Source organism: Dama dama, chromosome X, assembly GCF_033118175.1.
Source record: "Dama dama isolate Ldn47 chromosome X, ASM3311817v1, whole genome shotgun sequence".
In the NCBI taxonomy this organism is placed as follows: domain Eukaryota; kingdom Metazoa; phylum Chordata; class Mammalia; order Artiodactyla; family Cervidae; genus Dama; species Dama dama.
The window spans coordinates 86967792-86981706 of record NC_083714.1 but is presented as its reverse complement, the minus strand read 5'-3'; the positions used below and the strand labels follow the sequence as shown (position 1 = coordinate 86981706).

At 38.1% G+C, this 13915-nt stretch overlaps 2 protein-coding genes across 2 annotated transcripts in view; one reads left to right on the top strand and one right to left on the bottom strand.

Annotated features, from left to right (window-relative positions):
* Positions 1–13915, bottom strand: part of NEXMIF (neurite extension and migration factor) — a 211296-nt gene that overhangs the window by 153475 nt on the left and 43906 nt on the right. The window lies entirely within an intron of this gene.
* LOC133052039 (EP300-interacting inhibitor of differentiation 1-like) lies at positions 11456–11977 on the top strand. The gene has a single exon (XM_061136782.1). The coding sequence runs from the start codon at positions 11456–11458 to the stop codon at positions 11975–11977; it is 522 nt and encodes a 173-aa protein (XP_060992765.1).

The window sequence follows — 13915 nt, the reverse complement described above, 5'->3', positions numbered from 1 at the left end:
CCAAGTAGCAAATACCATGGACTTACAAGCCTCGGCCCTATAAAAAACTAGTTTCAGTCCAGAATAAACTGGAATATGAGTAAGTATAAATTTTAATTAAAAATAATGAAAAGTGGAACCCAGAAAGCCCTGATGTTTTGATACAGATGCATGTGTATGCACAATGTGTTAAAACCTGTATATGGAGGAACACAGTCCCTACAAACTGAGTGATAACTAACCAGACTAGACATGGGGAAAGCAAAGAAATAAATAATTTAATTAATTAATTAATTAAGAATTTTTAAATTTAAAAGCAATTTTATAAAGGAAACCCTTATGATACTAGATATATTAATTTAAATATAAAATTTGTTTAAAACAACAGAATCAAAGTGGAGTAATTTTACCTTAAATTTGTTTTCCAAAGTATGTTTTGAAAACATGTAATAATATCTTTTGATTAACATATTACTATGCTCCCAATGATGCTTTCTCTATATCTGAAATGGTCATGCCCAACAGCCAGTTTGCCAATAGGCTGTTTCTTGGATAGGTGCTATTAACAACACATGGCAACAATGCGTGGGTATACTTTGAATGCTCTAGACAGTGTGCACAACTTTTGTTCTGCTTCAGGATCCTTACTTTTCTTTAAACTGTTGGATTTTTAAGCTCTGCCTTAAGTTCTCAGTTGTGCTGAAATTGAAGAGTTCTCGCCAATAAACTGCATCCTACCATGCTGTGCTGGGCTGTGCTCAGTCGCTCAGTCATGTCTGACTCTCTGAGATCCCATGGACTGTAGACCGTCAGGCTCCTCTGTCCATGGGGATTCTCTAGGCAAGAATACTGGAGTGGGTTGCCATGTCCTCCTCCAGGGGATCTTCCCAACCCAGGGATCAAACCCAGGTCTCCCACACTGCAGGCAGATTCTTTACTGTCTAAGCCACCAGGGAAGCCCAAGAATATTGGAGTGGGTAGCCTATCCCTTTCTCCAGGGGATCTTCCCAACCCAGGTATCGAACCAGGGTCTCTGGCATTGCAGGTGGATTCTTTACCAGCTGACCTACCATCACTTCAGATCAGTTCAGTTCAGTCACTCAGTCGTGTCTGACTCTTTGTGACCCCATGAATCGCAGCACGCCAGGCCTCCCTGTCCATCACCAACTTCCGGAGTTCACTCAAACTCATGTCCATTGAGTCAGTGATGCCATCCAGCCATCTCATCCTCTGTCGTCCCCTCTCCTCCTGCCCTCAATTCCTCCCAGCATCAGGGTCTTTTCCAATGAGTCTACTCTTTGCATGAGGTGGCCAAAGTACTGGAGTTTCAGCTTCAGCATCAGTCCTTTCAATGAACACCCAGGACTGATCTCCTTTAGGATGGACTCGTTGGATCTCCTTGCAGTCTGAGGGACTCTCAAGAGTCTTCTCCAACACCACAGTTCAAAAGCATCAATTCTTCGGCGCTCAGCTTTCTTCACAGTCCAACTCTCACATCCATACATGACTACTGGAAAAACCATAGCCTTGACTAGACGGAACTTTGCTGGCAAAGTAATGTCTCTGCTTTTAAATATGCTATCCAGGTTGGTCATAACTTTCCTTCCAAGGAGTAAGTATCTTTTAATTTCATGGCTGCAATCACCATCTGCAGTGATTTTGGAGCCCCCAAAAATAAAATCTGACACTGTTTCCACTGTTTCCTCATCTATTTCCCATGAAGTGATGCGACCAGATGCCATGATTTAGTTTTCTGAATGTTGAGCTTTAAGCCAACTTTTTCACTCTCCCCCTAGTCCAGTTGTCATTAAAAATAATTATCTGGGGAAAGTAAATACATATGTCCCACCCTGTGATAATCTCACTCACTGAGTTATTATAGATCATTCATCTCTTCTCAGCACTTTGTGCCATTAAAACTGTTAACATAATTTGCCTCACATTGTTCTTTAGTTCTCTTAACCTAATTAGACTAAAAACTAGGTGGTGGCAAGATGCAACTAGGTGGCAATTTATCTTGCATTCCCCACAGAGCTTTTCACATACTAAGTATTCAATGCCAGTTAAGAATAGCCCTTTGGGTCTTCTCCTAGGGATCTGTGAGAACAGTCCGAGTCCCAGACTCTTCTTTGGGCAGTACCATTGAGGCAGTACCACAGAGTACAGTTCTAACTGTAACTCTAGCATTTTTAATTGCTCTATCTAGGATTTTAAATCATCAGTATTAATGAAAGCTCTCAAAACTTATGGGTCCTGTTTTGGGTTTTCAATACTTTCCCCCATCTCCTAAGCCTCCTTCCTCCCTACACCACTTACCTCAAGACAACAAAGAATAGTGGCTTGCAGTAAACCTTCTCAACTCCCCTGGCGAGCCTCATGAACACCTAATACAGGGGGGCTAGAGAGGAGAGACAGAGGAAATTTCTCATTCACAGATGATTGCCTGATCTCTCTTTAAGTGAACTAACAAAGCTTGGTTACTCATCTAAACCAAAATAGCTTCTCTATACTTCTGGCTGTAACTATATCAAAGTTCCAAAATATTTTGGAAGAGAATAATTTGAGAGTTATTAGATCTGTGATTCAACTCAATAAGTCAATAAGCATTTTCAGAATGCCTTCTATGTACAAGGTGAGATAAGAAGGAATACAAACACAATAGACTAGGATACCATCTTAACTGTATCTAGTATTACATCCTGCACCATTTTTTTCAGAAAAAAACAGTTGAATATGAATGCTTTAAATGGGCCAGGGGTTGCCCTGATTGATTAGAGATTTACAGATATAACAACTGGGGTAGCTAAATAAATAAATAAACCCCAGCAGGGCAATTATTTGTAAAGATAATTAATGATAATCTATTATTAACTATTGTTAACTATCAAGTAATTAAGTGCCCCCTGACTACAGGAAATAGAATCTCTGAATCAGATCTTAATTAGATCTTATTTATTAACTTATTAATATCTCCTATGTGCATGACTTGGTAATTGGTGCTGAAGGGGAGGAATTACTAAGAGAGGTAGATGCCATGATAAATAAGGATGACCCAATCATAATTTTCCCTATGCTATAAAATAGAGGCCATACCCCCTTGCTCTACCACGAATATATTATGCCTTTTTTCCCTCCTTCAGGAATCTCTGTGAGGATACACAAGGATTAAAGTAAAAAATAAAATTGCTGCATCCCCCCCCCCAAAAAAAAGGCAAATTCTCAATTGAGACACTGTTCAAATAATTCACATTCTCCCCCTTGTTTGGGGTAAGCGCTAGAAACCCCAATAAAGATTCAAACATTATAGTATACAACAAATATAGATCAAGAGCTCAAGGTATATTGAAGGAGTGGAGGAATGAAGGAGACAGTCAGCAAGAGAGCAAGGAAATTGAAGAAGCTAAGCATATGGGACTACATGGCTAGCTAGCTAACAAATGAATCAAGTTCTACTGTTTCCAATATACACAGAGCCATTCCAACATTATACAAACTCACTTGTGATGTAATTCAAGAATTTAAATTCTTGAATTCAAGTGGACAATATATTTGACCACTGACAAAAACTGAGTTTCTACTTAAACCTGACTCATAATATGCTTTAAAAATAAACAATAACAATTCAAAGGGGAAAAAAAACCTATATACAAAATCCCCTAAACCCTTCTTTCTCAAAACATTTTCAATTAGCAGCTCCCAAGAACAGTACAGGGCTTCCCACGTGGCTCAGTGGTAAAGAATCTGCCTGCCAGTGCAGGAGACAGGGGTACAATTCCTAGGACAGGAAGATTCCCTGGAGAAGGAAATGGCAACCCACTCCAGTATACTTGCATGGGAAATCCCATGGACAGAGGAGCCTGGTGGGCTATAGTCCAAGGTGTCGCAAAAAGGATCAGACACAACTTAGCAACTAAACAAACAAGAACAGTGTAACAGAAGAGGAGGCATCAAGCTTATTTCATTTCACAACTGAATCTTTCTGCACAAGTTGTAGAGAAGATTCTTTCCTGACAGCAATTTTGTTATCCACCTCAGGCTTACTTAATGTGTTTTCAGAAATCCTGCTTTGAGACTTTTCAAATAGAAACAATTAGCACCCATTGTAATTAGCATCTTCTTTCCCAAAGCTAAAGGCTCTACTTTACCAAAACCATAGATTTTCCCAGCCACCCTCAATTGCTTCAACTGCTAGCTTTATGCTCCTAGCTTTATAGGGGAAAACCATCTTCATTTTTTCTTTTTTTTAATGGAAGACAAGTTGATATACTTGGTTTCATGTGTATAGCATGATTGTCATTGTTGTTCAGTTGCTAAATCATGTCCAACCCTTTGCAAACCCACAGATTATAGCATGCCAGTCTTCCCTGTCCTTCACTATCCCCAGAAGTTTGCTCAAATTCATGTGAATTGTGTCAATGATACCATCCAACCATCTCATCCTCTGTCATCCCCGTCTCCTTTTGTCTTCAATCTTGCCCAGCATCAGGGTTGTTTCTAAAGAGTCAGCTCTTTGCATCAGGTGGCCAAAGCATTGGAGCTTCGGCTTCAGCATCAGTCCTTCCAATGAACATTCAGGGTTGACTTCCTGTAGAATTGACTGGTTTGATCTCCTTGCAGTCCAGGGGACTCTCAAAAGTCCTCCAGCACTACAATTTGAAAGCATCAATTCTTCAGCACTCAGCTTTCTTTATGGTACAACTCTCACATCTATACATGACTACTGGAAAAACCATAGCTTTGACAACACAGACCTTGGTTGGCAAAGAGAAGTCTTTGCTTTTCAGTGCACTTTCTAGATTTGTCATAGCTTTCCTTCCAAGGAGCAAGCGTCTTTTAATTTCATGGCTGTAGTCACCATGACTTTCAAATAAATCACCCTAGAAAACTTGAACTTGGTTCCAAATGATGAAGCTGCTCCACTATCAAAGGATGAGGGCCTGTCACCTTAGGGTAGATTCTAAGCAACATGCTGCAGGCTCTGGAGACAATCTCTAGGGAGAAGTGCCCAAAACACTTAAGTAATGGCAGTTTTTTGAGAATAATGTTTCCTAAAGTGACCAATTTGAAAGCGGAAATATGTATTTACACATGTAACTGTTGACTTTTTAAAGAAAATATTATTATTATTATTATTGCTGGTTTTTTTTCATTTATTTTTATTAGTTGGAGGCTAATTATTTTACAATATTGTAGTGGGTTTTGTCATACATTGACATGAATCAGCCAAAGTCTACAAGCAATAAACGCTGGAGAGGGTGTGGAGAAAAGGGAACCCTCTTACACTGTTGGTGGGAATGCAAACTAGTACAGCCACTATGGAGAACAGTGTGGAGATTTCTTAAAAAACTGGAAATAGAACTGCCATATGACCCAGCAATACCACTTCTGGGCATACACACTGAGGAAACCAGATCTGAAAGAGACACGTGCACCCCAGTGTTCATCACAGCAATGTTTATAATAGCCAGGACATGGAAGTAACCTAGATGCCCATCAGCAGACAAATGGATAAGGAAGCAGTGGTACATATACACCATGGAATATTACTCAGCCATTAAAAAGAATTCATTTGAATCAGTTGTAATGAGATGGATGAAACTGGAGCCCATTATACAGAATGAAGCAAGCCAGAAAGATAAAGACCATTACAGTATACTAATACATATATATGGAATTTAGAAAGATGGTAATGATAACCCTATATGCAAAACAGAAAATATTGATTATTTTTAAAATATTTTAATGACAATCTGATACTTTGTTATTTTTATTTTTATAAAATTTTAATTAATTAATTGGCTGCTCTGGGTCTTCATTGCTGTGCATGGGCTTTCTGTAGTTCTTTCTGTGTAGGAGCTACTCTCTAGCTGAGGTGTGAAGGCTTCTCAGCACTGTGGCTTCTCTTGTTGTGGAGCACAGGCTTCAGTAGTTGTGGCCAGTGGGCTCAGTAGTTGTGGCTTGTGGGCTCTAGAATATAGGCTCAATTGTTGTGGCCCATGGGCTCAGTCACTCCAGGGCACATGGGATCCTCCCAGATCAGGGATCGAACCTGTGTCTCCTGCATTGGCAGGCAGACTCCTCTCCACTAAGCCACCAGGGAAGCCCAATTTCCTAGACTTTTATCAGTAATACAAGGTGCCCAAATACATGGAACTATATCAAAGTTGAGTGAATATAAATTAGAAATCTAACATTCTATTCATACTAAGTCAAACAAATGGAATCAAAATGTCATAATTTTTTTCACTAGAGAAAGATTCATAGATTTTCTAAAATATAATATACATTATATATATATATACCCATATATATATATATATATATATACACACATACATATACACACAAAAGCTTTTCTACTCTGCTCGATAAAGGCTTGAGAAAAAACAACAACAAAAACAGAGAAATTTGAAAACATAAATTAAATGAAATGGGAGCACTAAATATGAAATAGAAAAAGTGAAACAAGCTAGATAAAAGTAAAACATCATCATATAGCATAGTTGTTTTTAATCATGATTAGAAACACATCTGGAGCTTTGGAAGAAGAAAGCAATACTTGGGCATTTATTTGCATTTTTCAAAAAATTCCAAGATGCATAAAAATTCTCTTATGCATCTGGATTTTAAAAAATGATTACAAGTTTTTCTATTAAATGATAATTTTAGTGATATAGAATTCTATTATCCTCTGTTGACCAATCATGATACAGTGGTATTAAGTGTATTCACTTAATTAATAGTGATTAATAACTACATAATCACAATAGTAAAATCACATAAAATATGTAAAATCACATAATCACAATAGTAAAATATGTTTATCAGTTTTCACAATCAATAGCCAGACCAAGAAAAAAAGATAATTACAATTGCAAGCAATAATGGAAATATGTTTAACCTAACAATATAGAATACTTACATACAATTTGGGGGGTTAAGTAGAGTGATGTGGTAAGTGGATGGGCATACATGCACATACATCTATTCATCCAGGAAGTCTGTGTCTTTTGGTTGGTGCATTTAATCCATCTACAGTTAAGGTAATTATTCATACATATGTTCCTGTTACCATTTTCTTAGTTCTTTTGGGTTTATTTTGTGTAGGTCTTTTCTTTCTCTTCTGTTTCCTGCCTGGAGAAGTTTCTTGAGTTCATGTTGTAAAGCTGGTTTGGTGGTGCTGAATTCTGTTAACTTTCGCTTGTCTATAAAGCTTTTGATTTCTCTGTCAAATCTGAATGAGAGTCTTGCTGAGAATAGTATTCTTGCTTGTAAGTTCTTCCCTTTCATCTCTTTGAATATATCCTGCCATTCCCTTCTGGCTTGTAGTGTTTCTGTTGAGAAATCAGCTGATAACATTATGGGAGTTCTCTTGTATGTTATTTGTCATTTTTCTTTGTTGCTTTTAATATTTTATGTTGGTTTTTAACTTTTGTCATTTTGATTACTATGTGTCTCGGTATGTTCCTCCTTGGGTTTATCCTGCCTGGGACTCTCTGCACTTTCTGCACTTAGTTGACTATTTCCTTTCCCATGTTAGGGAAGTTTTCAGCTATTACCTCTTCAAACATTTTCTTGGGTCCTTTCTCTCTCTCTTCTTCTTCTGGGACCCCTATAATGTGAATGTTGGTGCATTTAATGTTGTCCCAGAGGTCTCTCAGGCTGTCTTCATTTTTTTCATTCTTTTATCTATATTCTGTTCTGTGGCAGTGATTTCCACCATTCTCTCCTCCCAGGTACTTGTCCATTCTTATGCCTCAATTATTCTGCTATTGATTCCTTCTAGTGTATTGCTCATCTCTGTTTGTTTGTCCTTTAGTTCCTCTAGGTCTTTTGGCAAACATTTCTTGCATCTTCTCAATGTTTGCCTCCATTCTTTTTCTGAGACCCTGGATCATCTTCACTATCATTATTATGAATTCTTTTTCTGGAAAGTTGCTTATCTCCATTTCATTTGGTTCTTTTTCTAGAGTTTTATCTTGTCCCTTCATCTGGGACAAAACCCTCTGCTTTTTCATTCTGATTAACTTTCTGTGATGTGGTTTTCCTTCTAGCTGCTGTTGGATTGTGTTTCTTCTTGCTTCTTCTGTCTGATCTCTAGTTCATGAGGCTAAAGGGCTTCTATAAGCTTCCTAATTGGAGGGACTGATAGTGGGGAAAACTGGGTCTTGCTCTGGTGGGCAAGACCCTGTTCAATAAAACTTTAATCCAATTATTTGCTGACGATGGGGTTGTGCTCTCTCCCTGTTAGTTGTTTGGTCTGAGGTGTCCCCACTCTGGGGTCTACAGGCTCTATAGTAGACCTCCAAGGGGACTTGTGCCAGGGGCCCCTTCCAGGATTGCTGCTGCCAGGGCCTCCATCCCTGTGGGGAGCCACTGCCAACCCACACCTCCATAGGAGACCCTCCAAAACTAGCAGGTATGTCTCATTCAGTCTCCTGTGGGGTCACTGCTCCTTTCCCCTACATATTGGTGCACACAAGGTTTTGTTTGTGTCCTCCTAGAGTGGAATCTCTGTTTCCCCCAGTCCTGTGGAAGTCCTGAAATCAAATCCCACTGGCCTGCAAAGTCTGATTCTCTGGGAATTCCCAGTACCTTTGCCAGATCCTCAGGCTGGGAAGCCTGATGTGAGGCCCAGAATCTTCACAACAGTGGGGGAGTGGGGGAACTTCTTTGGTATTATTGTTCTCTAGATTGTGGGTCACTCACTTGGTGGGTATGGGATTTGATTTTATCGTGTTTGCACCTCTCCAACCATCTTGCTGCAGATTCTTCTTTGTCTTTGGACATGGGGTATCTTTTTTTGGTGGATTCCTGCATCCTCCTGTTGATGGTTGTTTCACAGCTAGTTGTGATTTTGGTGCTCTTGCAGGAGAAGATGAGTGCACATCCTCCTACTCCACAAGGCAGATTCTTAACCACTGGATCACCAAGGAAGCCCCTCGGTTACTTTATAATCACAGTCCATATATCTTGTCTCTTGACCTCAATTACAAGTGCTTCTTGGCAAGGACACTTTTCAAGGTGGCAGCATGCACACCTTCTTCATAGATCTTAAAAGACATCCATGTGAACTGAAGGTTATGAGTTAAATAGTAATAGTAACAATAATAATAGTAATAAATAACACAATATAAAATTAAAATTAGAGTACATATTTTGTATAAGACACTTGCTGAGCATATATATTCATCCTATGCATTAAATGCCTCTTTAGTGAACTGAATGGTCAGGCAACTCAGAGACTTAACTAACACCTCCCCATTCCTCTACCTGAACTGCTCAGTCTTTTTTTTTTTTTTTTTTTTAATTTTTTATTATTATTATTATTATTATTTTTTTTTTCCAGTGGGTTTTGTCATACATTGATATGAATCAGCCATGGATTTACATGTATTCCCAATCCCGATCCCCCCTCCCACCTCCCTCTCCACCCGATTCCTCTGGGTCTTCCCAGTGCACCAGGCCGGAGCACTTGTCTCGTGCATCCCTCCTGGGCTGGTGATCTGTTTCAGTTTTAAGGCTGAATTATTTCTTTGCCTTTAGTCAATGATAACAGCTCATGTCAAGTCTGGACTGCTTATTTACCAATGTTATTCTGCATTCCCATAGACAGAAGCCCTTACTTCTGAATAACATTCAAAGGTTATGATTAGTCTCTATGTCTTATTTTTCTCCTGTGGTAAAAAAAAAAGTGTCATTATTTATCTAAAAATTGATAATTACCTTTAGGGAAACTACTGGTTTGGAATGTAATTAATACAAATGACCTACTCCCCCATGATAAACAAACCAAATCCAAGTCAGCAAAGAAGTCAGATGTTTAATATTGGTCCCATGTCCTCAAAGTACCATGGACTTGAACCACATTAATAATTGTACTAGTTTAATGTAGCTGCTATAACAAATTACCACAAAAGGAGTGGCATAAAACAACAGCAATTCACTCCCTCACAGTTCAAGAAGTCTAAAATCAAGGTGTCACCAAGGCACACTCTCCTTTGGAGGCTCCAGGGGAGAGTCCATTCCTTGCAGCTTCTGGAGGCTGATGCCATTCCTTGGCTTATGGCTGCATCTTTCTCTGCTCCATCTTCACATTAACTTCTCCACGTGTCTCTTTTCTTCTGTGTGCTTGTGCTATCTTCCCTTGCATCTTTCTTGTAAGGACACATGTAACGGCCTTTAGGGCCCACCCAGATAATCCAGGGTGATTGCCTCATTTTGAGATCCTTAACTTAATTACATCCACAAAGACTCTTTTTTTCAAATAAGGTAACTTTAACAGGTTCTGGGGATTAGGGTATTATTAATAAATTATCTTCTTGAGGGCTACCATTTAACCCACTATAATGATCAATAATTAAAAAATAAAGACACTTATTAACATCTCATTAAACGTTCAAAATAGCTAAAAAACTAAGAAGGAAGATTTTGTTAGAAAAACTGAATATGTAAAAAATAGTAGTGGTTGTTAATATGCTTACCAAGACAATGGAGATACTAGTTGAACATACAAATAGGCACAAATTGTATCTTCAGTTACATCTGCCTATAAAGATAGTACAACTAGGAGTGTCACCATTTCAAAACAATAAAGATAAGCCTATAAAACTATAGACTTTCAATGAGATATTATCTTGAGAATAAAAGATGCTAGGTATAAGTATGGAAAACAGGAAGAAGGCAAGCCATTTTTGATCCAGAGATATCTTTAAAAACATGTGATACTCTCATTCACTTGGGATTAAGGTGGGGTACCTTCGACCCACCTTGATGATTATGACTCACTGGTACTAATACTTCCAATCCACAGTTCTAATTAGTGTTGGCACTCATTTACTTTTTTTTGAATATTCAGGAAACAGAGGAATGTGCTAAATGCTATAGAGCAGTGGTCTTAAAACTGTGGCCTGTATCATGAAGATTTTTCAGTGAATAAGGAAGCAATGATAGTTTCAAGGGAATCCACTAGAAGATCTTAAACATCCATCTGTATTCTTTCATAAATCTGAACTGCCTGAGAATCTGAAAAAAAAAGGGTCTCCTTGAACTATGGGCCCTTCCCCATCTTTACTAAAGAAATGCATACTTCTTACCTGTGCACAGAGTCCCATGGTATAAAAATCTCCAAGGCACTAAATAAAGGAATAATTCCAAATATTGGTGTAGATGCTAAAAATGTCAATTATTCTATTAACTGGGCAAAACATCGTTTTGCAAGGCAGATAGCATCTAATTCTTTTATCAAAATTAAAGGAGGATGTTCAGCTTATAAATCATTAAAATACTTTTTGATAATAGACCATTGTAATTTGTGGCAAATAACTTGAAAGGAGATCAAAGAATTGGGTAACAATGATAAAATTTCCATTCCCATTCCATTACACGAGCAAGATTATGCTCATTTATATTAAAAAAAAAAAACATAAAGAGGTGGAAAAGGAACTCCTTGCGGGGAGGTTGAGCTGCTTGCACTATGTCTGAAATGAACAAGCTGTCCGAGCTCTATGAGGAGAGCAACGACCTGCAGATGGATGTGATGCCTGGCGAGAGCGACCTTCCACATATGGAGGCAGGCGGCGGGAGCCGGAAGCTATCCCCGAACCCCTCCCACGCCGGGGCCCAGATGGAGGAAGGCCCAATGCAGGAGGAGGCAGCCCAGCAAATGGGGGAGCCACAGGGGCCCCGAGGCCTAGCTTGCCGGCCTAGCCCTGGGGAGCAGCCAGGCGAGATCGCGGGCTCTGATTTCGAGAGCGATGACTATCAGGAAGAGAAGCCTCTCAGTGGTGCGGGCTACAGAGTATCGGCGGCCCTTGAAGAAGCCAACAAGATGTTTCTGAGAACCTCCACAGCCATAGAAGCAGCTCTGGATGGCGGGTTTCAGATGCATAATGAGAAGACCCCGTTTGATCAATTGGCTTTTATCAAAGAGCTTCTTTCACCTACGGTTGTCAATCGTCTAACCAAAGAACTCAGCTGTAGTGAGATTATTGATTGAGAGAGAATAGTTAAATGCTGTCAAGAGAGGAGGACACTGCTTGAGGAGAGACTCAGCATTTCACTGTCTTTTGGGTTCATTCCAAGTAGTTCTGTGACAATGAAAACCTTGAATTTTTTTTATTTATTTATTTTTTTGCAGAGTAGAATAAGGTAGTGACTGCACAGTTAAGAAAAAGGAAGAAAATTGTTAAAGAAAAGTATCTTAGTTCTGTTGAGTCCTGTTTTGAAGAATGTCCTGAGACACTTATGGCTTTGACGTTGTTGTTTATTCAGATTAATTTCTTTGCATTGGGGAAAATATATTTTATGTTTCACTGTAAGGAATGGCTTTGCAAGAATAAGTTATGACCAAGACAGACTTCCAGTACAAGAGTCCACTCATATTAATTATATAAGAAAAAGTAACTGATTTATCCACCTTAGGACATGAGATGTCTTTGAGTTATTTGGACTGAAAGAATATTGAGAAAACTTTAAAGATTCAACTTTGTGATCTATCCAAGTTGTGGTTATCAAAGGGTAAATTTTTAGTGTAAAATAAATCTTCTACTGAGTATTCTTCAGTATCCCAAAGGATAATTAAGTCCCAAAAGAAGTGTGTGTCATGTGTGCTATATCTTAAAATGTTTCCAAGAACAACTGAGATTTTGTTTGTACATGTATCTTGATCATTTTTAAAGTTACTATAATCTTTAATTCAAGAAAAATCATTGCCTTGAACATTTTTATAAGTCAAAACTTAAGATGCCATTAATAAAGTTTCAAATTTAGACAGTAAAATGTACATGAAAGTACAAAGAACACAAACTATTTCAAACATCAGTATACGCTAGAGAATTTTCTGTTTCACTTGCTCTTTTTTTTCATTTAACTTTACAGGCAAAAGACTCTGGTTGAACTTCATAATGTAAAAACTGTTAAGTGAAAACTTTCCAGTAAAAGGAAAGCCCTACATCTAAAAAAGACACTATGAACAACCCTTAAAAGTTTTTAATCTGCCCAGAAATCCACCTCAGTATCTGAAGTTTCCCTCTGTCTCCTACTCTAATTAAGTTTGTTTTTTGGTTATGCACCAGCATTCAAGATAATAAAAGTTTCTTTTTCTATGTGAAAAAGAAAGAAAGAAAGAAAGAAAACTGATGCTAAGCCTGTCATACTCTGGCAATAATTAATACCTATCTATAGGCATGTCAACTAATTAAAAAGGTACTATCCATTTCATTTATATATATTTGTTATAAAAGTTTTATAATTTTAATGAAGATTCATTCCAGATGACTTTTAACCTTATGGATTTAGGGTTTCAGGAAAAAAATTCAAGTATATACATGTATACATATAGTTCAAAACAGCTTGTGATATAGTACCTTGAGAGGTAAAAGAGAACTAGACATTTAGACAAACAAGGACATCATTGCTCACATTACCAAGGAAAGCTTCATGGAAGTATAGTTCAGTTTTTCAATACAATTCAGTTAATATCTAGGCATGTATCATTTAGCACCTACAGTAAGTATCAAGGTACCATTGTTTAGTGCCATGTAAGGTTTCAAAAGAAACAAAACAAAGTCTCTATCTTCTCAGCATATATAATTTGGTTAAGGAGGATAAGAATGGTAAAGATTTCATTAGTCAGAGGTGAAAGATGAGTAGTTCACAGGTGGATAGAATAGTATGGACCTGGGGGGAGGGGAAGAGGCAGAAAAAGGCAAGAACATAACAAATGAAGAACAAGTCATCCAAAAGCAGGATATGTGACATTTGACCATTTAGAAGTGTTATAAAATGGAAAAGCTTCAAACTGAAACACCTAATCTGTTAGATCTCTAAAGTACAATGGCTATAGTGCTGAAAAACACTAAGTTAAAGCTAAAGAAAAAAAAGCTACAGAATTCTGTAAGATAGCAAATTTGTACTGAATAAACTAAAATTAGAT